At 47.7% G+C, this 26,723-nt stretch overlaps 4 protein-coding genes across 12 annotated transcripts; 2 read left to right on the plus strand and 2 right to left on the minus strand.

Moving 5' to 3' along the window:
* Nucleotides 1–229: 229 nt before the first annotated feature.
* znf638 (zinc finger protein 638) lies at nt 230–14,300 on the minus strand. Of its 7 annotated transcripts, none has more exons than XR_005098932.1 (33): nt 14,188–14,300; nt 11,370–13,378; nt 10,653–10,714; nt 10,290–10,505; nt 9,797–10,212; nt 9,489–9,724; nt 9,272–9,406; nt 9,078–9,176; nt 8,964–9,001; nt 8,410–8,885; nt 7,472–8,077; nt 7,374–7,402; nt 7,170–7,304; nt 6,965–7,093; nt 6,862–6,900; nt 6,656–6,781; nt 6,459–6,585; nt 6,210–6,380; nt 5,942–6,144; nt 5,730–5,864; nt 5,621–5,662; nt 5,397–5,540; nt 5,240–5,322; nt 5,120–5,143; nt 4,467–5,043; nt 2,210–4,381; nt 1,717–1,822; nt 1,522–1,620; nt 1,179–1,445; nt 804–914; nt 606–727; nt 358–537; nt 230–324 (listed from the first exon to the last, which is right to left on the minus strand). XR_005098932.1 is itself a non-coding variant. In XM_037260128.1 (33 exons), exons 2-33 carry the CDS (start codon nt 13,272–13,274, stop codon nt 475–477), a joined length of 9,057 nt encoding a protein of 3,018 aa, XP_037116023.1. In that variant the 5' UTR covers nt 13,275–13,378; nt 14,188–14,300; the 3' UTR covers nt 240–474. The 7 variants fall into 7 exon arrangements, 6 of the variants coding, with proteins under 6 accessions (XP_037116023.1, XP_037116024.1, XP_037116021.1 ...); XM_037260128.1 differs by having other exon boundaries at nt 240–537; nt 9,797–9,999; nt 10,036–10,212; XM_037260129.1 differs by having other exon boundaries at nt 240–537; nt 8,410–8,703; nt 8,758–8,885.
* A 234-nt stretch (nt 14,301–14,534) lies between these two features.
* On the minus strand, nt 14,535–25,538 carry LOC119128213 (type I phosphatidylinositol 4,5-bisphosphate 4-phosphatase-A-like). Of its 2 annotated transcripts, XM_037260459.1 has the most exons (9): nt 25,361–25,538; nt 17,347–17,580; nt 16,512–16,681; nt 16,331–16,437; nt 16,119–16,230; nt 15,997–16,049; nt 15,836–15,926; nt 15,460–15,769; nt 14,535–14,926 (listed from the first exon to the last, which is right to left on the minus strand). In XM_037260459.1, exons 2-8 carry the CDS (start codon nt 17,450–17,452, stop codon nt 15,632–15,634), a joined length of 777 nt encoding a protein of 258 aa, XP_037116354.1. In that variant the 5' UTR covers nt 17,453–17,580; nt 25,361–25,538; the 3' UTR covers nt 14,535–14,926; nt 15,460–15,631. The 2 variants fall into 2 exon arrangements, with proteins under 2 accessions (XP_037116354.1, XP_037116355.1); XM_037260460.1 differs by lacking the exon at nt 25,361–25,538 and having other exon boundaries at nt 14,535–14,927; nt 15,465–15,769; nt 17,347–17,630.
* LOC119128162 lies at nt 18,938–21,599 on the plus strand. 2 transcript variants are annotated; one of them, XM_037260368.1, is made up of 11 exons: nt 18,938–19,190; nt 19,248–19,426; nt 19,496–19,642; nt 19,708–19,816; nt 19,880–20,054; nt 20,164–20,305; nt 20,368–20,373; nt 20,411–20,542; nt 20,637–20,683; nt 21,028–21,098; nt 21,176–21,599. In XM_037260368.1, the coding sequence occupies exons 1-11, from the start codon at nt 19,089–19,091 to the stop codon at nt 21,278–21,280; spliced, it is 1,215 nt and encodes a 404-aa protein (XP_037116263.1). In that variant the 5' UTR covers nt 18,938–19,088; the 3' UTR covers nt 21,281–21,599. The 2 variants fall into 2 exon arrangements, with proteins under 2 accessions (XP_037116263.1, XP_037116264.1); XM_037260369.1 differs by lacking the exon at nt 20,368–20,373.
* LOC119129662 lies at nt 22,371–25,718 on the plus strand. Its single transcript, XM_037263026.1, has 9 exons — nt 22,371–22,563; nt 22,640–22,821; nt 23,142–23,279; nt 23,355–23,746; nt 24,172–24,313; nt 24,570–24,722; nt 25,078–25,124; nt 25,420–25,502; nt 25,575–25,718. The coding sequence occupies exons 1-9, from the start codon at nt 22,456–22,458 to the stop codon at nt 25,716–25,718; spliced, it is 1,389 nt and encodes a 462-aa protein (XP_037118921.1). The 5' UTR covers nt 22,371–22,455.
* The last annotated feature ends 1,005 nt before the right edge of the window (nt 25,719–26,723 follow it).

The raw sequence follows: 26,723 nt of genomic DNA on the forward strand, positions 1-26,723 counted from the left end.
CGACAAAGTATGAATAGTTTGCTTCCTTAATTACTTTCATTCCGGGGGCCCTGATCTGAATTGTTAGGTGTCTGTGGTAAATGCCTGAAATAAACAAAAGGTTGTAGTGCAAATTCGTTCTTTTGTCGGTTGTTCAGCTACTGCAGAAATAATAATAATAAAAATAATAATAAAACATGGATACTTATAATAAATACCTATATACATGGAGAAAAAAAAACGGTTCAAGTCCAGGCAGCTATTTTACTGTGAACCTTTAATAACCGTTTTACATGTTTAACTTTTTGTTTAATGAATACACAAAAACACAAACTCGTCAAGATGGACAACTTTTGCTGCCTCCCTTTTGCAGCACACAAACAAACCAAAAGGCCTAAAAACGTATATCAAGATGGAACTCTGAAATTTGATTGGACAATGGAAAACTTAACAGTTAAGACAAAAATTAAAACGCATTGGTCATTGGAAAGGAGCTCAGTCAGAGATGGAGCCTTGAGTGGATGATCGTGAATTCTGCTCACACTTGCGGTAGTATTTCTGTGGAGAGAGAACATGGAAGTTATAGAAGGGGAGATTTGCAGCAAGGCCCTTTAACGGAAGCGCACCTTTAGGTTGTCGTAGTGCTTCCTGCTGCTGCAGTGCACCTCCTTGGCCGTGCTCTCTTTCAGGTAAAATACTGAGCAGAGTTTGCAGAAATAACCAGATTTTGGCAAGACGAACTCCATGCCTGTCACACCAATAAATGACACGAATTGTCAAAAAAGGGAACAAATGAAAAGGGAAAACAAGTGTGTGTTTTGTACCGAGAGGGTTCTTTGGTCTGAACGCTGGTAGAACATAAGCAGGAGTGCTGCACGGAGACTCAGAACGCGATCGTTTCGCTGAGGTTGTGGTCAGCTCAGCTGCGCGTTTGCCTGGGGAAGAACACAATGGTCACATGATCAGTCACGTGGTCATTGAAAATAAGCATCCTGAAGGTACTCAAATCTAACCAAGACTAAATACCTCCCAGATTTTTCTTCCGACCAGGCAGTTGGCTTCAAGTATTTTGTCCGTAAAAATCTTACATTGTAAATTGTTATTAAAAGCTTATTTTACAATAAAAATTGCAAATCTTCAAATGCAGGTTGACATAATGCCCCAATTCTGGTTCAATTCTGCAATATATTGACCATTACCTTTACTCAATTTCTGCAGTGAACCTTGCAGAGACTGCCCAGCAGATGGCGCTTCCTCTTCATTTGCCTCTGCGTTATCCTTCTCCTTTTCTGTGTTTTCCTCCACTTCCTCCCCCTCCTCTTCCTCTTTTCCCTTGTTCTCCGCCTTCTCCACCACTTTTTCCCTCTCCTCCTTCTCCTCCTCATGGTGGTCGCTCGGAGGCCAGGGAGCGTCGCCAGAGGCCGCTGCTTCCATCTCGTCTTGGTCTGCTCCAGTTGAGATTGTGGCTGCGGCACAACAAAGTGTAACCGTTTAATTCCAATTCACATCGTTTTGCCAACCCATCCATCCCGTGAGACTAACCAGAAGCTGATCGGTGTCGCTTTTCAATCGTGCTTCTCAAGACGTCCTCTTCAACGTCTCCCACCTGGTCCAGCGTCACCAAGTTTATGTTGTCCTCTTCTACAGGCAAGAAAAAGCAAAAGCGTCAACATCTCATGTACTCCTTTGAACCACCATGTTTTTGTTTTTTTTGTCTCCAGCGACTCCATGCTGTACCCGCATCGTCGCTACGTTTGCGTTTAGTAGACTGCGAGGTCCCCGCAGCTTCACTTTTCTCATCCTCGTCCTCCTCTCCACCGGTCTCGTCCAAAGTCAGAAGAGTCTGCAAAATACAAGCCACGTTTAGTGACGTCCAAAGATGTCAGAAGGGACTTCGGATGTCGTGTGGCATTGTCATACTATTCTAGGGCCAATTTGTCACAAATCAAATTCGCTAGCAAAAAAATAAATAAAAATGTGACATGGAAAGCTAACTTGACTGTAAAATGGCTGCTTCGAGACAATCTGGCCGACTTCAACTTAAGCTAAGGCACCAAATCACCAATGTTGGTTAAAAACCTCATATCCTAAAAGCAAGGCCAGTTTCATATTTTTCTCCATAAGAGATTTGTTATTTTAACACATTAACCAATTAAAGGCTTGAGCACAAATCTATTAACCCTCTTGGACACTTCAAGAATGTTTTTGCACGACACGCTCATTCGTGTACCTCGGGGTTGAGACAGCCCTCCGATTGTTCTCCCTCGCTGGATGGGCGTGGCCCTTTTGCCTCTTCCTGCTCTTCCACAAGCTCGTCCAGAGTAACCAGAGCTAGCTCGCCCTCAGAGACATCGCTTTCCGGCGCCAGCTGCTCGCCGCCCTCCTCCACCTCCACTTGGTCCAGCGTGAGCAGCTCGTCCTCATCCTCGCGTCTCCTGGACCGCCATTTGCTGGGGCCGTCGCGTTCCAGGCCCCAGTCGCTCTTCTTCTGTTCTTTCTCGGCTCGCTCCGTTGGCTTCTTGGTGCCGTCGTCGGGGAAGTCCTCCTCTTCGTCGCTCACTTGGTCCAGCGCGAGCGTGCTCGGCGTGTCGTCTTTGGTAGCAAGCGGCGGGCTCTGAGAAGAGCGTTGTTGCGACCTGGTCTTCATTTGGGAAGGTGCATCTTCTCCTTTGACGTCAGCCTCTTGGTTGTTCTCGCCTTCCGTCGTTTCATCTCTCAATTCAGTTTGTCCTCCTTCCGTCGTCATTGGAGCACAAACGTCTGAGACACTCGCCTCTTCTTCGGCCGGATCTTCCTCTAAAGAATCAACCACCTGATACGTTGGTTCCTCTTCATCCTCTAGCTTCACCAGAGACGTCCCATCGGTCACGTCTTCCTGTTTCGGACTGTGTGGCGCGTTCTCAGAGGACGCCATTTCCTGGCCCGTCTCATCGTCCACAGAGTCCACGACCTGGAAAGTCGTCGCTTCTTCATCATCATCATCGTCGTCGTTTTCCTCCGTTTTGACCACTTTCTTGGGTCTTCCTTTTCTTCCTCTGCCTCTTGGAGCTGGAGGAATCTTCACCTTGTCCAGGACTTGACAGCTGGGCTCCTCTTTAATGATGGCCTCAATTTTGGTTTTGGCCTGGGGCCCTTCCTGTGACGTTCTCAAAGGGTAAGTCCTCCTCGTGGCGGGCTTTTCTTCTTGAGCTCTATCCTCGCTCGGTGCGTCTCTCTTGGGCGGCCTTCCTCTTTTGCCTCTGGTGCCTCTCGGGGTTGTGCTCGATTCATCGTCCACGGAGTCTATCACGTGGAAAGTGGGCTCCTCGTCTTTCGCAGATATTTTGGCGCTTTGCTCTTGTGCTTTTCCTCTGGTGCTCCGCCTCCTACCAACCGTTTGTTCAACTTGTACAGAATCGACCACGAGGTACTTGGAAAAATCTGAAGTTTTGGGCGTGGCGGTGGACTCTTGGTTCTTTAGAGACGTGCGCGCTTTACTCTTGAGTGTTCTGCTTGAAGCGGCACGACTCTCGCACGCTTCGGGGACGCTGTGCTCATCCTCAGCGGAATTTGGCGGCTCTTCGACAGAGTCAATCACCTGGTATGCTTCTGCTTCCTCCTCGCCTTCTTCTTGTCCAGAGGCCACGGAGTCTTCTTTGCTCAGCGGGCCGGTGGAGGTCTCAGCAACTTGTCGGTCGAGCTCGGCTAAGGTGGGCTCCTCAGCAGCATCCTTGTTTGTTTGCGAGGATTGTGCCGTCAGCTCTTCACCTACGCCGTCCTCCTTCACATCTGTCACCTCATTTTCTCCTCCTCTGTTTTCCTGCTCTTCAACTTGAGATGTATGAACTGGCGGCGCCTGCTCTTCCTCAACTCCGTCAACCTGACCGATGTTGTCTTGCTCCGGAGAAGCTTGGAGCTCAGTAGCGCCGGTTTCGGAGAGCTCCACGTGGCCGACTTCCACCGAGAGAGGTTTCTGGTCATCGCCGACACTATCCAACACTTGATAACTTTCCTCGCTGGCCATTGTTTCCAGACTCTCATCTTTGCAGTCAGTGGTGGACAACAGGATTGTCTGATGTTGTGAAGCCTTTGGTTGTTTTCTTTGCCTTTTTTTGGCTGACATTGAAACGGGCAAAGGCGTGAACCCAGAAGAGAGGCCCATTCTTGTTGAGCTTCTGGTGGCCCTGGAGGAGGGAGACGGGGTGGACGAGGAGACCTTTGACTCTTTTGAGGTGCTCGCTTTGGTCCGTTTGGAAGCAGGCGGCAGCTCTGCTTGGGAAGAAGATCTCTTGAGCGCCGAGGGAGCCTCGCCGGCGCTGTCCTCCTGGTCGCCCACTTCATCGACTGTGACAAACTCGTCTATATTGAAGGGTGGCTGGTCAAAAGGAACTGCGTTTGAAGAAACGTCTTTTTCAGAATCGCCCTGCATCGGAACGGTGACGACAAAAGTCAACATTTGTCAATCCTCCACACAGAATCGGTGCGAGGTGGAAGTCGACGCTACTTACCAGGGCATCGTCACTTTTCACAAGGCTTTCCTCTTTGTCCTGATCTACGGCGGCTGATGTATTGTTAGCATCTGGAACATCTGGGACGTCATTGGCACCACCAGTGGAAGCTGGCAGCGTCGCATCCTCTTTATTGTCCTGAACCTCCGGAACAGCTATGGTCTTTTCAGCCATCGAGCGTTCCACTTTGTCAGAGTCATTTTTAGCTGCCGTGTCATCAGCGCATGGTGCTGAAACGAGGATCTCGACAGGTTTTCCGGGATTACTAACAACGACTGCCGATGGGGCGGTCGGGAAGTCCGACGATGTGGGCGGGGAATCTGATGAGGTCTCGGTCTGAGCAGCCAATGATGAAAGCGGGGCATCCGATGAGGTGGCGGTCTGGGCGGCCGATGAAGAAGGCGGAGCATCCGATGGGGTGTTGGTCTGGGCGGCCGATGATGTGGGCGGGGCGGGCAATGGGATAGCGCTCGGGGCGGTCCATGGAGTAGCGGACAGGGAGGCTGACACCGCGTAGATCTTACGGTTCAATGTAATCTGCCTTGGATCCTGAAGGCACTCTTCCAGCCTCTTAGCGCTGAAATGAAACAAAAGGGCTGTTACTTCTGCTACGACTTGCTCGTATCATTTATTCAGTTATTGGAAAGTCCTACCTGCAAAAGCTTTGAACTGGCTTCCTGATAACAAGAGTAAAAAGGAGTTTGAGAATATTAGTACGACACTCTTGATGAAACAAAACACCCACATTATAAAGAAAAAAAAAAAATACCTACCAAGCTATCTCGTTAATTTTCAAATCTTTGCATTTCTCTACCACGCAGGCAACCCCCGCGGCGTCTTCCATCTCAATGCATATCTACCAAGGAGAAATAGTCATTCAAACGGAGAAACGACAACCTTCATTCGTCGGAAACGTTGTCACTCTTGTACCCGGTTGGCCAGAGGGAGGAAGTTGACAATTTTGGCGTGAGACGAGACCTCGTCCAAAACCATGTAATAGGTGTGTTTTCGGGCCTCCGAGATCTCCACGCAAAGCAGTCGCTCGGACAGCGTCTTCAAATCTTCTCCGACGTACTGAAAGACACACGGCAAAGAAGAATTGCCGAGGACGGACACGCAAGCGGGGTCCCGCGGCTTTTGCGCTGGCCACTCACCGAGTTGCTGAGCCGCATCAGCGCCACGTACATGTCGGCTTCCTGTCAACAGAGCGCAAATGGCATAGTCAGCTATGTCATCACTAGTTGTTGTCGCCGGTGTCCGTACCTTGCTGCGTTCCGCGTAAAGGGACTTCAGGACTAAGTGCACCCCTAGAATGTAGCGGCCCACCCGAAGCGGGCTTGGTAAGTGAGTGAGGACAAAGTTGCAACACGAGTTCCAGTCGTTGAATTGCACAAAGGCCTGTAAGGCAGGAGAAAACAAGGTGCGGTGTGCAACCAGTGTGCGGTGGCGGCGGCGGAAAGCTGCAGCGTCCTCACCCTCCGCTGGGCCGGCAGCACGATCACATTGTAGTAAAGTGCCCGCAGGTCCTTCTTGGCAAGAAACGGCCAGGCCAGCTTCGCCACATCCTCGTGTGTGTAACATCCTTGAGGCAAGCCGGTCAACATGACGGTTTTCACCATTGCCGCGCCGCCAAACTCGGCATTGATAATGTCGGCTTTTCTTTTGACCGTCAGGAAGGCTGCGAGAAGCACGACGGATTGGATGTTAGACGGGCACCGGGCAAAGAAGCGGCGTGGCTCTCACCTGGAATGATGAACCAAGGGGAAATGGTGGAAAACAGGTAGGGCTTTCTCCTCAAGGTCAGGTAAAATGGGGAAGCGGTGCGAAACGGAAAGTCGGACATAAAGTCGATAAGAGTAGCCTCGGCAAACGCCGCATTGCTATCCGGCATGGCTAGCTCAGGGCTTCTTGGTTCTGCGGAGAAAAGACCACACGATCTCCTCGAGTCCTCGTTTGACATTCTGATGCCGGCCGGCTGCCCGGGAGACTTACTTGGCGAATATTTGTCAACATTAGGCAGCCCCAACCTGTAGATCTGATAGGTCGGACACTGAGCGTGGAGCGAGTACCAAACACCAAAGCGATCGACATGATGAATAGACCCAAATTCTACAAAGACCTGCAACAAAAGGGTCAAACAAACAACCGTTGAGCACTGCCTTCTGACACAAAACTTCCACACAACCAACCTTGTTCATGAGCGGCATGAAGTTTACGATTCCGCAAATACGCCTCAAAACTTCCCGCAGGATGGGGACCTCGCTCGGCTCAATGTTTTTGATGTAGACCGTTTTCGGGCCGTGCTTGGTCACCTTCTGCGGGGTCAAGGTCCAAAAGGTCAAAAACGGACGGACAATGTTGTGACTTTTGACCCAGATTGTTCAACTTAACTTACGTAATTCAACAGCATCATCACTGACTGATAGAAGCCGCCCTGCAGGACAAACATCGGGTTATCAATATTGCCAATAGTGGGCCATTTTGTTTGGACTGCGTACCGGCCACATGGGGATATCCACCACTTGCGCGTTCAACTTCTCCTTGTGGCCCTTGAGAGCCAATTTTCCGTTTTCGCTGGCTCTTATGGCAGATAACACACATGCGTAGTCCTTCAGTTGAATAAATGCCTGAAAAGTGTTTTCTAATCAGACCACAAAACTTCGCAAGAGAACATTTGGATCTATGAAGCGACGCCATGCTTACTATTTCTAATTGAGGAATGACATAGATGTTGTCATCAGAGTTCGCCATTCCAAACGGCTTGAACACGTCAATGACATCCTGCTCGCAGTAGGTGTGTTCATCAGCGGGCAGGTTGGTGATCAACATCTGAGAACCCTTATTTGGACAAAAACAAATAAATAAAAGGAAAGACACAACGGCATATCCACCAAAATTCAATCTTACTTCTTGTTTCCAGCATGTGGTTCTGATATCTGCAATCGACAAATGGACATTTTAGCAACAAGGAGTGATTTGATATGGGCAAAAATGTTGGGGCTTACGGAGATTTTCGGGAACCAGATGTTCTTTCATTTTCTCTCCGACGGTATAGAGTCTGCTGGTTTTAAAAACGACTGGAGGTGCCGCATTCTTCTTTGATGATGCTTTGGAGCCACACGGGGGCGCTGTAGACTTCTTCGCTGCGTCCTTCGTTGCTGATGCATCTGGGCTATGAGAGGGTGCTTCCTCCTTCACCCTCTCGGCCGAGTCATGCGGGAGCGCGACGCCCGTCTTCGCTGCTGCGTCAGATGAGGCCGCCGAGCCGTTCTTTGCAGCTGTGCCCGTCTCGCAAGAGGTCTCCAGATTCTCCTGTGCTAATTGATTGGATTCACCCGAGGTCGCCGGATCCTTCTTCAGTGTTGGGTTGGAGCCGGGTTGGGGCTCATTTTTAACCGTTGGGTCTGAACCACACGGATGTGCCACATGGTCTTTCGCCCCCGAGGTCGGCGGATCTTTCTTCGCTGCTGTGTCAGAGTCACGTGGGGGTGCAGCTTCTTCCTTGACTGCTTCGTCACCCTTGAGTGAGGAACCCCCGTCGGCCTCTGATTTTACAAAGACAGGTTGGGACACGGGCTCCTCCGCCGGTGCTGCATCGGTAATTGTCTTGGCTGACATCAGCAAGGGGAAAAAAAACATTGAATGAGTGACAGTTGTAGTATAAATAGTTTTGGACATTAACATATTTCCATATCCGAGTTTTGAGTATTCATTTTTCTTACCACTTATTTTTTCATTTGTAAGCAGATAACAGTAGATATAAAACCAAGTATATACACCATTTTTCAAATACCTTTTTTTAGTCATAAAACAGGGTCTCATTAAGAAATTAAAAAATTTCAGAATTGCTACACGGGCAGCACAATATAACAAAAATATTGATATCGCGACAATTTCCTTTGCAATACGCATGTCGCCGTGACAGTCATTTGGATCGACAAACCTTGCGCGGCAGCTCTTTCAGCGTCAGGTGAGTCGCCTTGGGCACGCGCCGGCCCTCCTGCGGGTTCTGCTTGAGCCCCGATGGTCTGCTGGTTGCGCTCCTCAGTCGCTACACCCGGGGCCACTTCCATGGGCTCGGGTGGAGGTTGCGAGTGGCTTACGGCTTTGGACGGCGGCTTGCTTTTACCCATAGCTTGCTGAGGGACTTTAGTCGTCTTACCCGGTTGCGTCGTCTTGGCTACCGGAGTGGTCGTGTCGAACTTCTTCCCAGCAGCACCTCCTGATGGCTTCACTGCGCTCGTTTGAGCTTTTACACCGCTGACCTTGGGTGTTATCTTGGCCTGCACCGGAACCTTTTTCACCACCTTGGTAATCTGCTTGCTTGGGACAGTCTTTGCTTTGTCCTGAGCGGCAGGCGCGGCGGAGGTACTTTTGGATGGTTGCGTCTTTGAGGCTTTGGACGGCGCAGGTGCATTTCTACGAAAACAAAAACGATTGCGACGTTATGACCTTTTACCAAACGTGATCACGCGAGGGGAAAGCAATGCCTCTTACTTTTCAGGATTGTTCTTCTGCACTTTGGAGTCGCTCTCCTGCCGCAGAGCACAACGTGGTTTAGATTTAGCGACAGAGAGAAAGCGCGCAGATACAATATCAACACGCCCCCACCTTGTCTTCCACAACGAAGACTGGCCATCCTTTTATTTTGGGGTTTCTTGTGTTCCTCAGCTTGTCTGCGTCTTCCTTATTCTCAAAGCACACAACTGCCTGCGTGGAGAGAAACACACACGCGCAGTGAACATAGCGGGGAGTCTGAAGACAAAGTGGCACTGAGCGCGAGTGTCAAGATACAAGATCGCTACCTCCCCTTTGGTGCGAAACACGACGACCGATTTAGTTTTTCCGCACTGCTCGGCGGCCGCCAAGATATCCTCGTAGGCGAGAGTACGGGGGATTGATCTAAGCGTCAGAATGGTTGGGACGGAGGCTTTGACCGACTGCGCAAAGACAAAAAGCATGATGTGACTTTGAAGGCAAGCACAAAGAAGACCTTTCATCTCGCGATCGAGTACGGCAAACCTTGGGTCTTGCAGCATCAGCTCTCTGCTGGCCAGGAGTGGTTTTGGTCGCTGATGGCTTTTTGTTGGCCGCAACGTAGGAGGAGGAAGAACCGGCGGCCGTCGATGTCGCGGCGGCGCTTCCTTTGGAAGAGGTTGAAGGAGTCGACTTCATTTTGGCCAATTCGGCCAACAAGGCGGGGGCCAGAGTTTTGACCATTGTCTCCACGTCAGACTCCTTCGACAAAGACTGGACGGCTGGAAAGAAGACAAAGTGGTTAGATCACAAGCTTTGCTACCTGGCGGGTGTGTGGAGGACGCCGGCCGGACCTGATGATTCCAGAAGCTTCTTTGCAAGTGTCTCGGCGCTGGTTGAGGTCTCTTGACTCTTTCGGGCGGCAGTGCTCTCTTCATGGCTCCTTTTAGGGGGCGACCGTCTCTGACGGCTTCTCTGTGGTGACGGGCGCCTATCGTGGCGGCTACGTGACGAGGACCTCCTGCGCGATGAAGACCGCTTTTGCGACGAAGACCGCTTTTGCGACGAAGACCACTTTTGCGACGAAGACCGCCTGCGAGACGAAGACCGCCTGCGAGACGAAGACCGCCTGCGAGATGAGGGCCTCCTCTCATGGCTCCTCCTCGTCGACGATGAGTGCCCCTCTTTGCTTCGGTGCGGATGGCGCCTCTCATAACTTCTCGAGCGTGAGCGATGGTGGTCGGACGAGCTCGTGGAGTAAGAGCGGGACCTGAAACATATTCAGAATGACAACTTCATACCTGCCAAGAAAGCAATCCGGCAAGGAGATTGAAAATGTGCTAGCACCTGCGTTTGTATCTGGAGCTGTGAGGAGAGCGGGATCGGGTCCGCCTCCTCGTCCTCTTCTCTCTCGGGGCGTCCGAGCCGCGCCGGCCCCGGGGCGTGCTAGAGCGGGAAGATGAGCGAGACCCATCACGGGGTGTCTTACTTTGGACGGGCGCCGACTTGTTTTTCTCTTCTTCCTTGTGGACATGCAAGACCTCGCCCTGCCAATTTGGATATCTGCACAAAAACATCACAAACACCTTGAAGTAAATGGGTTCCGGAAAGTCCCGGCTCGCTACAAAACATAAGCATACAATTATATCTACACCCTAATTAATAGAATTAACAAATGCAAAAGGTGAAAAGAAAAAACAAAACACTGACTGCTTGCGAAGGACTTTGCAGCTCTCAAGGTGGAGATTGGTGTTCTGGTGAGAGATCCAGTCCTGGCAGGCAAAACACAGGAATTAATAAAAAAGACCAGACAACACAAGGCATTAATACCGGCGTTCTAAAATTTACAATGACAGCTGCCACAGGACTTTTGGTATTCCGCAGGAGTCATAAAAACACACACACACACACACGAAAAGTACTCGGTTCCTCGTTGAAGCACAAATCGTCGTGGTAACCAGTCCATCGGGCCCCAGTGACGTTATCCCCCCCGCCCCCCAAAAAATATCCTTCTTGACTTGGTTCTGCTATAGTTGGAGGTCACGTCAGGAAGAGCAAAAAAAAAAAAAAAAAGGTCATCACAGGTAGGAAGAAAATGTGATCCCACAAGTCAATACAAGTGGACATAGTTGGCTTAAAAATAAAAAATAAATCACTATCAAATATGATCCAAATGTTTGTCCATGAGTACAATTGCTTCGATAAACAGATAATCGCAAAAAAACTTTAAAAGGCTTCTTCATCGTCATCATCGGCGTTGCTGGTTTCTTCCGTTGATGTTCAAACGCTGGCAGTTGATTGGTCAAAACGAAACACCGGTTCACAACAGTGTGTGTACAAAATGTATAGAACAGCGTGACGTACAAAGTGTGACGGAAAGAGAGAAACGAACGGGCATCCAGAACAAGAGAGGGCAACTGCACTCACCTGCATCACGGTGCACCGTACGTTACACAGAGAACACGTGTGTGGAAGGACTCTGGGCGTGGTCGCCGCATAGTCCAGCGTCATGGCTGCCGTCGGCAAACCCTCGAAGACGGTCACCGGCGGTACCACGCTGGCGCCCGGGTTGAACAACTGCATTTGGGGTACGTTCAAGACGTTGGAGATGGCTTGAAACTGCTGGATCGCTGGGTAACCTTGCTGCCACACCACCTGCCCCAACGGAGGAGTCTGCAAAAATGTCCTCTTTTTGACCGGCTGTTGAGGCTTGGCCTTGGCTTTGACCTGGGTCTTGGCCACCTGCTGCTTCTTCACTTGCTGAGTCTTCTGTGCGGGCGCCTGCTTTTGCGGCTGCACTTTCTTGACATCCGACGACGTCGCAGGCGTCTTCGGTTTCGTGGACTTGTTCGGATCCTCTGCGGGCTTGACAGATTTTTTCATTTGTGGTTGGTTACCGCCGCTGAGCACCACGAGGTCAGGTCTGGTGGGGTGGGCACGGCGAACAAAAGTGGCCGGCGGTTGCGGTTTTAAGATGGGCTTGGGCTCATCCCGCACTTGTTCAAACGCCGTGGCTTTCGGCGCTTGAGGTTTGATGTCTCGAGCGTCTGTGTCTTCAGTCGCCAAAGTGAAAGGACGAAACGTTGACGGCACGCCAGTCGCCGCCGGTTTAACCAGCTCCTGACTTTTAGGAGGGTTAGATTTCAGGATGGAGCTGAACAAAGATCTGAGACTTTCCTTCTGATCACGAAGAGAAGGTGCTAGGCTAGCATTTCTTGTCGTCTGCTGCACCAGCTCCTGACCGCCTCCTCTTCTGTCCAAATTGTCCATGCTCCGTAAATTGTCACCGTCACCTTTTTTAGCGCTGCACTCAACGTCCCCCTCCAACCTTCCAGTGTAATTGCTCGTATGTCCATAGTCTTCTCCACGTTGAGAAGGTGCCAGGTTAGCACTTCTCGTCATCTGCTGCACCAGCTCCTGGTCGCTTCTTCTTCTGTCCAAATTGTCCATTGTCAGTAAATGGTCACCCTCAGCTTTTTGAGCTCTGCACTCAACGTCCTCCTCCAACCTGCCGGCGTATTTGCTCGTATGTCCATAGTCTATAACTTTACTTGACTGGAGAAGAGAAGACGGCGCGTTCACTCTTTCCATCCTGGCCGGTCCTGGACCTCGCCAATTGTCCCCACTAGCAGGTCCGCCTCGAGCCGGGGCATGACCAGAGAACACTTTGGGTCGATCGGCTTCAGTGGCCTTCTTGGTCTTCTGAATGCGGATTTGGCGCAAGATGAAGGGCAGGTTGGCAGGTGTGATCTGGTTTTCGGGGTAGGAGATAAGATGTTCCAAATCGTCCTTTTCAAGTCCAAAGTGCACCAGGATGTTGGCGGCCGTCTCAGAAGTATACTTGGGTTGAGCGGATTCGGAAGATTGAGATTGGCCTGACTCGCCGAAATCTCGCCTTGGAACAGGGCGGAGGTTGCGATCATCCTTACCGGAGGCGCTATACAAAGAACGACCCCCCGATGTTGACGGCTGATAATAAGCGGAGGAGGAGGCGCCGCCATCAGCTCGGCCATAATTCGACAAGCGATCGAGAGAGCCGCCGCTGCCGTCAAACGACCTGCTAAGGTTTTGGGCCGAGCTTGCTGCCGTACCCGAGGAGCGAAACTCTTGTCTGCGAGCGTCTTGATCCAAACCCGGGATGTCTTCATTGGTATTGGCTCTTTGCTGAGGCCGAAAATTGGCCATCAGCGAAGAAACCGGCTGGCTTTCAGAAGGCTGCAGCCGACCCGTGGAAGAGCTGAGACTCTGTCCAAGTTCTACAAGAGAAGACACCCTGCGGGGCTCGTTCTCTGGCTGCCTTTGGGCATAGGGGTTGTAGAGAGGATGGGACATGGTGACAATCGGGAGCGAGCTCCCGGCTCGTCCGCCAAACAGGGGTCTGTTTGGTGGGGCCTGGAGCAGGAGAAGCAGTACAATGCTTCGATGTCAACACAAAGCTGGAAAAGTTACACAAACAAAATCTGGTTACTGCAGGGAACTGGACTGCTGCTCACTGGACAGGAACGCTTCCTCGGGTTGGAACGTCTCGTCTCAGCCGGCCCGTTCTGCTTCTCCTTTCGGACAGTCACGATGTCGTGGTCACTTCCTGCTCGTGACTCGCATAAAATTACACACAGATGAAGTAGCACCAGCATCAACCACACACAAATCCTAACATGATTTATTGGGTTGTCTTTAATACATATCCAACAGGAAGCACGCAATGTATCAACATGTCTTCCAAGGCAATGCACACATATGTTCATTTAATCCTACCTTAACATGAGATACATCTTAAAACCATCCCAAATGGTCCTGTTGTTTACACAACTAAAATATTTGTAGAAGAGTGGAGTTAAATGCAAAAAAAAAAAGAAAAAAAAAAGCGGAAGTACGGATGAAAATTCAAGCTACTATGCTACAATCGTGTTTGAAGTTCCTCAAAGTATGGTTAGGGTCGTGTGGCGTTATCGGGCCGAGGATGAGAACTGCGCCCAGCAGATGGATATGGACGAATAGCATTCATACATCCGAAAAGAAAACATGACAAAACTTTCACAGTTCTGATAACAACGACAGAAAACGATTTCAATACTTTGAATTATCAGGGGGGGGGCAAATGAAGAAATAAACGGCCACCGTGCCCGTTTGTTGACAAAAGCAAAGGCCTTTAAGATTCCAACGACACAAATGGATGACTATCCAAACAATGCAAAATAAAGCTGGTATTAAAACGAAATACCAAACAAATTGCTTTTGTGTTTACCTTTGTTGAACAGAAGCACATGCAAGCGCTCGTGTTCTTCGCTGCGATGCTGCTAGCAAGCCGCTGGCGGAGCAACTAGCGTTAGCCTCACCACGAACGGAAGTTTGTACACTTCCGCTTCAATGAGGAAAAAATAAAATCTAGAAAAACTCTATTTCTGTACAAAATGGAATAACACGACACTCTCACCAATATTTTGCCACTGTGGTGAATTGTCTTCGGTGCTCAAATGGAAGGAAAACTTTAGTGACACACGGCTGATTGGGAAAAGATTTTATTCAACCGATGTCAGAATTTAGTGCCTCAGGCACGAGGAAAATTTATTGAGTGTGCCCCCCGAGTCTTCCAGTCTCCATGCCAATATCCCGCACGAACTGGCCTGACCTGGTACATGACCCCAGCCTTATGAGGGAAACATACAAGAATAGGAGCAGAATAAAAATATACTACACCACCCTCATATGAAATTAGTTTCACATTAATATTCTAGCAGCGAGACATATTTGACAGTAGTCGTTTTTGCACATTACCATACCTTGCTGAGACTTGAACGTCACGTTTCCTTCTTAGTGCAACAAAAAAATAGATTTGCTATTTAGTTTTTTAAATCATTAGTTTGTCCGACAATACAAAAAGAATCAGAACTTGGTAAAACAGTGGAACTTGATCCAGTCGGCAGAGCTCATGTTGAATCGGAATGACGAACTAACATGAATACAGTGACTAAAATCGATTCACGCTAAAGGGAAATGTGCTTTCGGCAGTTTGCAAACATATTGTATTAAGGCTGCGTTAGACTTATAATCACATCAATATAATCTCCAGTAGTGGCTGTGCTTGTATAATCACATGATGAGTGGTAAGGAAATGTGCAGGCAACTGCACGAAGTTGTTTTCTTCGAAGTGTGCAACAGGATGTATCATCGGCTCGGCAGGTGCAGGGCGGACGGGCAACTGGCGAGAACATCTCAAGATCGGTGAGAAACGAGAATAACATCCCGTCCTTGTGGTCGGGCTTCGCGCGAAAAACCCAACCGCCAGACAGCTGCACTCAGCGGTAACACCCGGTGGGGAGGAGACGGCCATCGACCAATCATCACACAATAAACAATTGGTAAATTCCGTCTGATTGATCAACTGGTCTTCTCTTTGACAGAACGAACTCGCAAAATTGTTAGGTGCGCCAGTGTGTGGATTAGGACATAGCAACTCATGTGATTAGTGTTGATCGCAATTTGGAGTCAGATCAATAACTAGAATCTGTAACCTAACAACGCATACCCGCATATAGAAACATCAATGACTTCCAAATTTACTACGATTAGCACCTTGCTCAGTCCTTAAGCTCAGTGAATAGCAAGGCTTCACTGTATTGCGAATCAACAAACTATAGGCACATATTGAAAAATTACACTCATTGATGCGGCGCACGATGATTCCGACATCACGTTGAAATGGGCTGGCTAATTTTTAGGCAACTCCAGTAGACGGTTCTGGCCAGGGCGAAGGCGGCGATAAGAAGGAGCAGCACCCACGCGGCGTAGATCCCTTTGGACTCCCGAGCGGGCCGCCACGTTCCCACCTGGATGCAAAATGAGGGTTACCTACGCCCTGCTATTGCGTTCACATGGCCTCTGTCAACACTCACCATTAGTCCAGCGGTGGAAGCGGCCACCACGGCGAAGACCATGAGACACAGCAGGGTCCTCCTCCTCGGGTACCGCCGGCCAACTGAGGAACTGGAAGAACACCAAACACAAATGTCTCCACTTCCTGGTTCTCCAAACAAAGCGACAAAGAGGCGCTTACACTTTACGACAGTGCGGACATCTAGACAAGGTCCTGTCGGAAATTTCTGTCCACTGGGAGAGAAACAGAAGGTGAGTCAGTTGCGTGAGATGTTACGGAGGAAGAGGGACAGGAACAGGCACCAGGAACGTATTGGAGCAATGGCCACAGATGACTCGGACACCGACGGGTGGGTTCTGCAGCTCCGGACTATCCTCGCCGACGTGAACTGGGCCCAGATTGATGATGCGTTTGCTGGAAGGAAAACACCACAAACAAAAACGTTGTCATCTGAGCTTCCGTTTCGCTTTCAGCCAGTGTAGGCCATAAAGTGGTCATGAATGAGTGAACCGACCAATACGGTCGTGGACATGCGATCTTCTGCGACGTGACTTTGCAGATGAGCAGACAGCTACATGGACATCGGACATATTTCTTGCCAGCTGGGGCGTTCTTGATGGGCTGCAGAAGGGAGGAGCGTTTTAAACTCTCGCAGGCGCACACTACGTGGGGAGGAAAGGTCACACGGGACTCACAGTCGCTTCGTTGCAAACGCTGCACTTGACCACATGCTGGTGCGTCTTGCCTTCCACGCATATGGCTCCCTGACAAACGCGGCAGCTGATGACTGGAGCGCTGCCGCTGCCGAAGCTTTCCGGGCTGCTGTGTGGCGAGTAGGGCGGCGGGGGTTCATCAGGCACCAAACCTAGAGGAAGAGGAGGGGGCATTCGTTTAACATTCATCACTGATACCTTCCTCAGCAGCATTTTAGATCTACTGTATACTAATGTGAGGCACGGTTATTATTTTGTCCACTTGGGGTCGCCATACTCAAGTTCCACACTGTCGGAGCTTCCTCAGCAGCATTTTAAATCTACTGTATACTGATGTGAGGCACGGTATTATTTTGTCCACTTGGGGTCGCCATACTCAAGTCCCACACTGTCGGAGCTGTAACTTTTGAATATCTGCGAGTTCAAAAGGCAGTTTTTACCTTCACTGCAAATTCCCATATGGCAAAAATGAGCTATGTAAAATTAGAGATCATAATTTCAAAATCCACGATACGGCGTGAACGGTGATACGACGAAGGGACATTAGTTGACGTTTTACATATTTGTACACTCTTCTAAAGTCAGATTGATGTCTATGATTCTGTAATATTAAAGAACGTTACCTGCTCATACTTGGTATGAATAATTCTTACAACGTGACCACCAAGAACAAACCATCATGTGACCACCAACCATTATCTATGGATCTTTAAAAGACAATACAATATTCATCTAAGATTGGGCGACCTTAAAGCCCCTAACATTTCGCGAATCGTTTATGTCGACATATGTGATATTTCTTGCATTTCTGACATACTCTGGGGTTCAGCGAGGAGTCCGTAGGACGTTCTACCGAGAATATTGCCATTTGTCTCGTCGTGGTGCTCGGAGGACAGCAGCGGTGAGCTCTCCTCGTCCGCCATCACTCCCAACGGGCCTCTACTAGTCCCACAGCACGAAGGAAGAGGCCGAAGGACAGCGGCGACAACTCAGGGGCTCACTCTTGCAACTTTTTAGCGAGATTTTCAGTCCCAAACTTCGGATGATGACACTGAGAAGTGAGACGGCGGAAGGCGGAAGTGAAACACTGTAAACACGAGTCACATGACCGTGGTGTGTGATTGACAGTGCGCTCCACCTCTGGGAGAATCTCAGAGAGAGTAGGCGGGCTCAATTACAAAGCTGCCGTCACCTGATTGGCTGCTAGTCACCTGATTGGTTGACAAAGACTTTTGATAAAGACTTTTGTCTTTTGTGCAGCAAAGTTTACCAAAATGTACAGGAAAACATGAAAAAAAAAAAGGAACGGCTATTAATTATTTGACAGACAACAAAGTGTGAAAAATCTATTCATCTAATCGTCGTAAATTCTAAAGATTGGTAGACGTCTCTTGTTTATTTTCACTTGTTGGTTTATCTAATTTAGCCTAATCAGATAATATCAGCAATGTATACTTTTTTTAGTTTCCCCAGATGTGCTCAGCAGAGGCCTAAAAACAGCCTAGAGAAACTTTGGATGATAAAGTGGCCATTGTACAAAAATATTATCTCGACACAATTCAAACCCCTCTCAGCACCTAACTGTGTGCGAAGACAAGCAACAACAAAACGGACTGTTCTACCAAATGTCTTAGTATCGTATATATTTTATAGATGTCCGGACTCTGTAAGAGCGGAAACAGCTCTGTTGTTTTGTGAAAACCTCTAATTGTTGTCTCCGTGACAAATGTACTGTCTTCTTGCCAGTTGGAATGCTTTATGAAACCGGAGTTTCCCAATAAGAAGCACCAAGAACATTTTAACTTCACACGGGAAGGACTAACCTGAGATGGGAAACCCTCAACTATAGACATGTGACATCATGCTAACCATTAGCTCAAAATGCTTCCCCCCCAGATTATTTTATCATATTTGTCAAGTTCAGCTTCTTTCCACAAAGTCTTGCTATTGCGCAATGGTTACAGCACATTATTAAAAATTCCACTTGGGTTGGGAAGTTGTTTGTTACCACAATGAAATCTTTTGGAATGTTGTTGACCGACATTTCTGTCTACCTGTCCTTTTGTTGTAGTGTCAGAAATCAGGAAGCTGTGATGTTTAAAAATCTCATCCGTGGCCATGTGAAAACACAGCCAAGCACATAAATGTCTAATTAGAATTTAAATTAACCCATCCTCTTCCTTTTTCAAATACATTTTTCTGAGTGTGTGACAACAACTGGTCCGGCAACCACTGGAGCGCAGAACATTTTAGCCGTCTTGCAATTTCACTCAGCCATAACGTACAAAGTGTCCCTCCTTTTCTCAAGCATAGAGAAATATTATTGAAGGGCCAAAAAATGTTGCTTTGGAAATCATTTCAACACTGCAACATATGAAGCGGCAAGCAATTTTTTTTAAAATCTCACAAATGTGCACAGGCATAGACAGACACAGTCACCCACTGTTTTCAGAATCTCCTCATGCCAGGCCACGCCCTTGGACATTGTTCACTGCAATTCAAGAAGCTGGCCAGACCAGAGGCACGAACGTCCGTGACTAAGACCATCCACTGTTCATCATGTGGTGCCACCTGCTCGTCTTGTCCCTGCTCGTCTGCAGCTCCCATGCATCCACCTTCCTGAGCGCGGTCATGATCTATGACCCCTCCGTGAATAATACGGTACGTAACCTCGACCCGGTTGCAAAAAGCTGTTGGAATGACTCGACGTCTACGCAGGTGGTTGTTCGCTCCAAAATGACCTACCAAAACGGGTGCCCTGAATCCTTTTGGACGTGCCAGTCAAAGAACTGCGCCCCAGGTGCATCTCGGGTCGTACTCACTACTACTAACAGAACGTGTCAATATGACGTAGAAACATATTATAATGTGACCCAGACCTCCAAGTTGGTGCTGCGGTAAGTGGCCCGGATGTCCCGACCGCCTTGAAATAGTAAAAAAAAAAAAGAAATGATGTGTTGGTCCAGCCTTTCTGCTCCAGTTGTCCTCCAGTGGATCAACGTCACCAATAACGTGACAGAGGTGGTAGCCATCGCACACGCACATACCTGGACGAGGTCCGACACTGGCCGGGCAAACGCGTCCCCCCGAGCCAACGTGCTGCCCGTTCTCAGGTACAGTAAGACCACCCTAACGTGGAAGCGTGATCGACTTCCAGCTGTTTGCGTGCACCCCGTAGAGTCGCCTCCAACTGTCAGAGGAACGTGACGCTACCCACCTTCGACCCTGACGGAGACGTGGTGAGGTGTCGCTATCAAAACGCAACATCTGTTCTCAAGCTCTCGGCAGTAAGTGACCCTTGAAAACAATCTCAAACGTCTACTTCAGTGCTGACTACTCCGTGTTTGCAGGATTGCAACATGTTTTTCGCGCCAAGCATTGACATCGCGGAAGGTGCGTACGCCGTGCAGGTGCTCATGGAGGACTTCCCTCGCCAGAACATCACGTTGGCTTACGGCAGTGGGAGTAAGAATCTCACAAGCGAGGATCCCCTCAGCCAAATCCCCGTCCAGTTTGTTCTGATCGGTAAGAAAATGGGCACATTTGGACTCTAGATGATTTTTTCTAATTGTGTTGTTCCTCATCAGAGGATTGCCGTTAAATTATTCCGTTTGTGTACTAAAAAAATGTGTAGTGGGTCCTCGGGCGACATCCTGCGTGGACGGAGAGTCCCTGCCTGCCTTCTGGCTTCCTACACCAGCCAACGGAGATCATCTCTTCGCCTCAGTCAATCAGACCCTGAAAATCCCCATAAGTGTTTTCGGGACAGAAATTCAGTATGCGTTTGATGAACGTGATACCAGAAAAATAGTAGAGCATAAAAAAATCGAATGAGTAGAAGCTTGTGTCATCCATTTTCTGAAGAAGGTTTTATGTTTTAGGAGTGTGCTGTTTAGCGGGCCGTTGGACATGACTGATAGGAACTTTGAGCTGGTCTGGACGCCGACTGAGAAAGACTTGGGTCTAAGTCACCCAGTCTGCTTTGTCCTCCAAACGGTTGACTTTGGACTGATGTAGGTGTCTTAAGTTCACTTGCAGTACCGCTCATCAGTGACAGCCATCGTCACGCACTTAGCATGCCAACACGCTAATATCACTCTTTCACAGCACACGTCACTCAGAGATGCGCTGTGTCATTGTGACGGTTCATCCTGGTGAGTTTTTTCCCCCATTCCTTCAATTCTCAAATGTTTTGAGTCCAGGAAATTTGAAAATGTTTTTTTTTTCTTTACCTAAGATGGTAGGATCAAAGCAAATCAAAATGGTGGATTGTATCAAAAAAACCTTCCTGTTTTTTTTTTTTTTCTTCAAGCGGACAGGACGATTTATAATGACACGTCATAATTAGCGCTTTTACTTGCCCCAAAATTTAAGAAGCATGAATAATTGCTTAATTGTTTTGTCGGGCATTAGCTCAATAATCATTTGAAAATCAGATGACATCATCATCAGCTCGCTGTCAAGCCAGCCAAAAACTAAAAGTCATTTCTGTACTTAGTTGTGGTTACAGTGACAGCAAGGCTCCAGTCGGCATTCCCGCTGTCTGCGGACCGCATCGACGTATCGCAGGTCCGTCATTCAGCATCAGGTGTGCAACACACTCAACGCTAGCACGCTTTTGAGTGCTCCCGTTTTTTGACCCGCAGCTGAAAGCAGAGCTGGTGTTACGAGGGCTGCCCTCTGACATCACCCTGAAATTGGTGAGCTTCAGCGAGACCGCAACAACAACACAAAGCTCCATTGTACCCTGAGCAAAGTGGGATTCTGGGGCCTTCACTTTGTGCCAATGTCAATTATTTATGTTCATCATTCATACGCCTCTCATTGAACACATTGTCGGACCAATCATTTTTTTTTTATAGCGAGTACACACATTCGAGCGCTTGCCGATAATAAGCAGTGAAGATACTTGATGTCATTACATCTGTGATCACAATTGTGATTAAAGTGTGTTTATATTTTTAATTTACTTATAAAAAAAATTATGTTCGGAAACAGAATCTTGTGCTGAACGCTATCGGTGATGTGGTATCGGAACTTTTTTTTAGTACAGATATATCATATTGATGCCTATAGTTTTTTTTTTAATCCTGATTTCGGAAGAAAATACAATCAGGAAAACAAAAATGTATCTGTCTTTATTTCTTATTTTATCTGAAAATGACTTATTTTACACGCACAATAAAGTAACTTTTAAAGAGCCGTGATTTTTGCTGTAAGAATTTGTTTTAAGACTTCTGAGTGAGACTAATCTCAAAAACACACATGGGCAGACCGGGCAGACCGGTCACACCGCCGTTTAATTTTATAAAATAGATCAGCACATCTTTTCTTGGGACTCCCTTTCCATTTGACACTATAATTAACCTTTTGTGAAACTTTTTTCAGGCTTTTTCTTGGCAAGTTACCAGCACATATCTAACAATTATAATGACTGCATGTGAGTTTGTGTGTGTGCATTCATTATACTATTTTTTTAGGTGGAAAAATGTCTGTGAATTGAAAATTAAAGCCAGTCCCATTGACATTTGAAGGAAAAAAAAAAAAATTCCCCTCTTTGCTTCCCGTCTTACTCTACTTGCCACGTGTGCACTCACGGCGAACAACGAGGCACTCTAAAGCTGCCGCAGTGTAGACAAAGCACGCTAGCGAACTACATTTTAGCAAATTGGAAAATGAGACATATGATGAGCAGCCAGTGCGGAAGTATGAGGGAACAATAGTTTTGACAATTGCGCAAAAAATTAACGACCTGTTACATTGATGGTAATTACAATGGCAAGCTGCCAGGCCTCGCCTTTGCATTCTGCTGGTAAATCACGCGTCGGTTTTTCCCCTGAGAACAAGTCAGACCGCATAAAGAAGCCGGCGTCAGACGCTCGACTCGTTATTGTGAGTCGCACCAGTTGAGGTCCAGTCGTCCGTCATGCGTTGCTGCCTGTTGGTTTTGTCGTTGTTGGCCTGCAGCTGCCGGGCCTTGAACTACACGGGCTCGGCGTTCACCTACCACCCCCTCAATGGCACGACCGACACGGTGCGTATTCCACCTTTCCCAAAGCGTATATCAACATCTGCGCTGTCGGATGACATCACAAGTTTATGCTCCGCAGGCGGTCGTTCGCTACAAGGTGGCCTTCCAGGAGTGCAACAACCTCACCTTCGTGAACTGTCAGGGGGAGCTCTGCACAGTCAACTTGGTGTCTGTGAACTTTGTGGACGAGAACAGCGGAGAGTGGTGTCAATATGAAGTCATCGTGCATGTGAACAACTCCGAAGCACCTTTTCATCTGGCGTGAGTCTTGAGAGCTTCACTTTCGGGCTATCGGATATATTTATGGATACAGAGAAAGGATAAGTTAACCACGCTCGATCTTGATTGACTAACATCTTGGGGACTTATGTATCAGGCTGAAAAAAACCAGACAGATGAAGCTCTCGGTCTCTCTCTCTCTCTTTCTCTTCAGGTCTTCAATTGACTCAATTTCTAAACAATCCTAAACCAGGGTTATCTTGTTTCCAAACCTTCCAGTCAGTGCTGTTCCCATTGATGATCTTCCTGATTCTGTCCATCCCAAATCCCCTCAAGAACGAAAAATGTTTTTGTTCTTCCAGACTAGAAGGCATCAACTGGATCGACAATATCGACAATATCATGGAAGTGCACGCCCCGACATACATCGAGCTGAGGACGAGGTCCGACACAGGTCGGCCAAATTCGTCCCCCCGGACCACCATGCTTCCCATCTACAGGTACGACCACCCTGACATTGACATGTGGGCGCCATGGCAACCAGCCTCCAAAGAATGTTTGTGTCAATCCCAAAGGGTCCCGTCCAACTGCCACAGAGTAATAAGGCTGCCCATGTATGACACAGACGGAGATCGCGTTTACTGCTATGAGAAGAATAACATCTTTGAGGAATTTTATTTCTTTCACAAAGTTTTTTATCCCAATGAAGTAAGTGACCCCCACCGGCTCAAAACAACACCCTCCTCAAGCCCAAGCCTAGTGCTGACTGCTCCTTCTTTGCAGCATGGTTATTTAGTCTATCACGGCGTCCAGGGCGTGGTGGACATGGAGGGCGCGTACGCTGTAGAGCTGATCATGAAGGATTTCCCACACGACAACTTGGCTCTAACTGACCCAAATGGGGTCCAAACATTTCACTCAAAAATGAATCCCCTCAGCGAGGTCCCCATTCAATTTGTTCTGAAGGGTGAGAAAGTGTGAACGTTTAGATTTGACATGTCCATTCTCAGTGAAAAAGTGGGGAGAGTCAAAAACGCCTGAGCTAAATGTGGACAACATCCATAATACTGGTGTTATTGTTTTGTATTTTCAGTGGCGGGAGTGGGAACGAGTAGAGCTACATGATTTATCGATTTTCTGGGCATTAAGCTTTTTTACTGTTGGGGAGTCAGAGAGTGACGGTAAGACAGAAAGTGCTGTCCAGCATCGACAAAATTGCATTGCAGGCATTAGCATTGCAAAACAAACCAATCATGACTGCTAGGTTGGTAGCATGGCTTATTTGTGAGAAAGTGCTATGATAATGCTAAATATTTCCATTTCAAGTGTTTTTGTATTGTGTGTCATTATAGTAACTGTAACTTTTCCCCTGTGTGAATTGTAAATTTCCAGTGGATCCACCAGTGGACTCGTGTAGGCCAGGGGATATTGTACCCGAGTTTGAGTCTCCTACACCTGAAGATGAAGCTCACCTTTACGCCTTTGTGAACCATACGCTGAACATTGAGATTTATGCAAGCGCGGTGAGATCAAGGTAGGCATTTTAAATATTTTAATACCACCACAGAATCATGCAGGACTGAAAGTGCCAAAATGAACTAAATAAATACACCATGAAATATTGAATTAAAAAGCTCAATAATTAGTTCAAGATTTTATGTATGAATTGGATATGGCATTTATTAAATGAAACAAATAAATGATTAAATATTTAAATGCATGATTCAAAAATTAAATGTCTCATTGTTTCATTTATGAATCAAATATGGAATGAACTCAATGTGTGATAGCGTCGAACAAGTGCTGTTCAGCGGGCCGGCTGGCATACAGAAGAAGGATTTCGGCGGCGGCCACTTTGTTTTGTCCTGGACACCGACTGTAGAAGATTCGGGCCTACGTCACGCCATCTGCTTTGTTGTTGAAGCGATTCTAGATCAAGATCGGTACGTATATTTGCTCATTGGTTCCAAAAACCACCCGCGATACGTGAAATCCGCGAAGTACGGTCACCAACAAGAAGTACTGAGCAGGCTAACGAGTTAGCGGAAAGATGCTAATTCGCGATCGTGCTAACACGCGAAAACGGACTTCTAAAGGAATGTAAACGACAATTCGGAGCAATATTACATTATCCTAAAGGTTAGACACGTTTCCTCACTTTAGAAGTTTTATTTTGACTTTTAAATGTTTTTTTAATGTGGGGGTAAAAAATCCGCGATGTAGTGCAGCCGCGATAAACGAAACGCGAAGTAGCGAGGGATCACTGTATACTAACATTTCAATATTGCCGTCCCACAGCAAAATTCACTCGGAGATGCGCTGCGTCATCGTAGCAGTTGACCACTGTGAGTCAAACCTCTTATTGTCTCTTTTATATAATAATAAAACAGACTTGACATCACCATGTGGCAGTGGCGGGCCTATCGTCCTCATTTAAAAATGTCAGCAAGCTAGCTAGCTCATTTGAATTCTGCCTGCTCTTAAAAGTTCATTGGCGTGCACTTATAATTCTGAAGGCCCTGGGGAGATTAGACATGGCAACACAGGTTGAAATGTTGATGAGGGAAACAAAACAACTCACCACTGCCACTGGGTCCCTCCAGGCCACCCGATTTAAACTGTGCGACTTTTTCTTTTTAGTGTATTTTGCCCTGAATGCCAGGTTGTTGGTCCGAAGCCACTTACCTGTTCTAAAAGTCATCGAACGCTACGGTTTAAAGGGGGTATGTAGTCTACACTTCACATACACAACTATTATTATGCACACCGTTTAAGTGTCTTGTTTTGTCCTGCAGTTGAAGGAGGAGCTGATTAAGCGAGGACTGCCCAACGACATCCAAGTGCGATTGGGGTGGAGAATTAAAGAAAACGATTTTATGAATGATTTCTATATTCATAAAAATGAGGACTTCACAACCAGTTGGGCCACACCTGCGTGAAGCTGGCCCCCCACCCCACGCAAAATTTAAGCAAAATAGTCTGTTTCGTTTGTGCTTCGTTTGTGCTGGTTTGTGCAGCAAAAATTTTCGTTTGTGCTGCTATGGTTTTTTAGTTATGAACGATTCTTTTATAGGTCATCCAGAGTTCACCCAGCCCCCCATCTGCTCAAAATGGACCCAAAACGGTACCGTTCGTTTGTGCTTCGTTAGTGCTGGTTTGTGCAGCAAAAATTTTCGTTTGTGCTGCTTCCGTTTCGGAGATATTACACATTTATTTTATAGCGATGACGTCACCTAGCCCCCCACTTCGCTCCAAATGGACCCAAAATGGTACCGTTCGTTTGTGCTTCGTTTGTGCAGGTTTGTGCAGCAAAAATTTTCGTTTGTGCTGCTTCCGTTTCGGAGATATTACACATTTATTTTATAGCGATGACGTCACCCAGCCCCCCACCTCGCTCCAAATGGACCCAAAATGGTACCGTTCGTTTGTGCTTCGTTTGTGCAGGTTTGTGCAGCAAAAATTTTCGTTTGTGCTGCTATGGTTTTTTAGTTATGAACGATTCTTTTATAGGTCATCCAGAGTTCACCCAGCCCCCCATCTGCTCGAAATGGACCCAAAACGGTACCGTTCGTTTGTGCTTCGTTAGTGCTGGTTTGTGCAGCAAAAATTTTCGTTTGTGCTGCTTCCGTTTCGGAGATATTACACATTTATTTTATAGCGATGACGTCACCTAGCCCCCCACTTCGCTCCAAATGGACCCAAAATGGTACCGTTCGTTTGTGCTTCGTTTGTGCAGGTTTGTGCAGCAAAAATTTTCGTTTGTGCTGCTTCCGTTTCGGAGATATTACACATTTATTTTATAGCGATGACGTCAGGTAGCCCCGCCCCCCTGTTTACTTCCAAATTGACCCAAAATAGTGCCGTTCGTTTGTGTTTCGTTTGTGCTGGTTTGTGCTGCAAAAATGGTACCGATTGTGCCGCAAAAAAATTTGTTGACGTTCAGT

This window comes from Syngnathus acus, chromosome 10, assembly GCF_901709675.1.
Source record: "Syngnathus acus chromosome 10, fSynAcu1.2, whole genome shotgun sequence".
Classification (NCBI taxonomy): domain Eukaryota; kingdom Metazoa; phylum Chordata; class Actinopteri; order Syngnathiformes; family Syngnathidae; genus Syngnathus; species Syngnathus acus.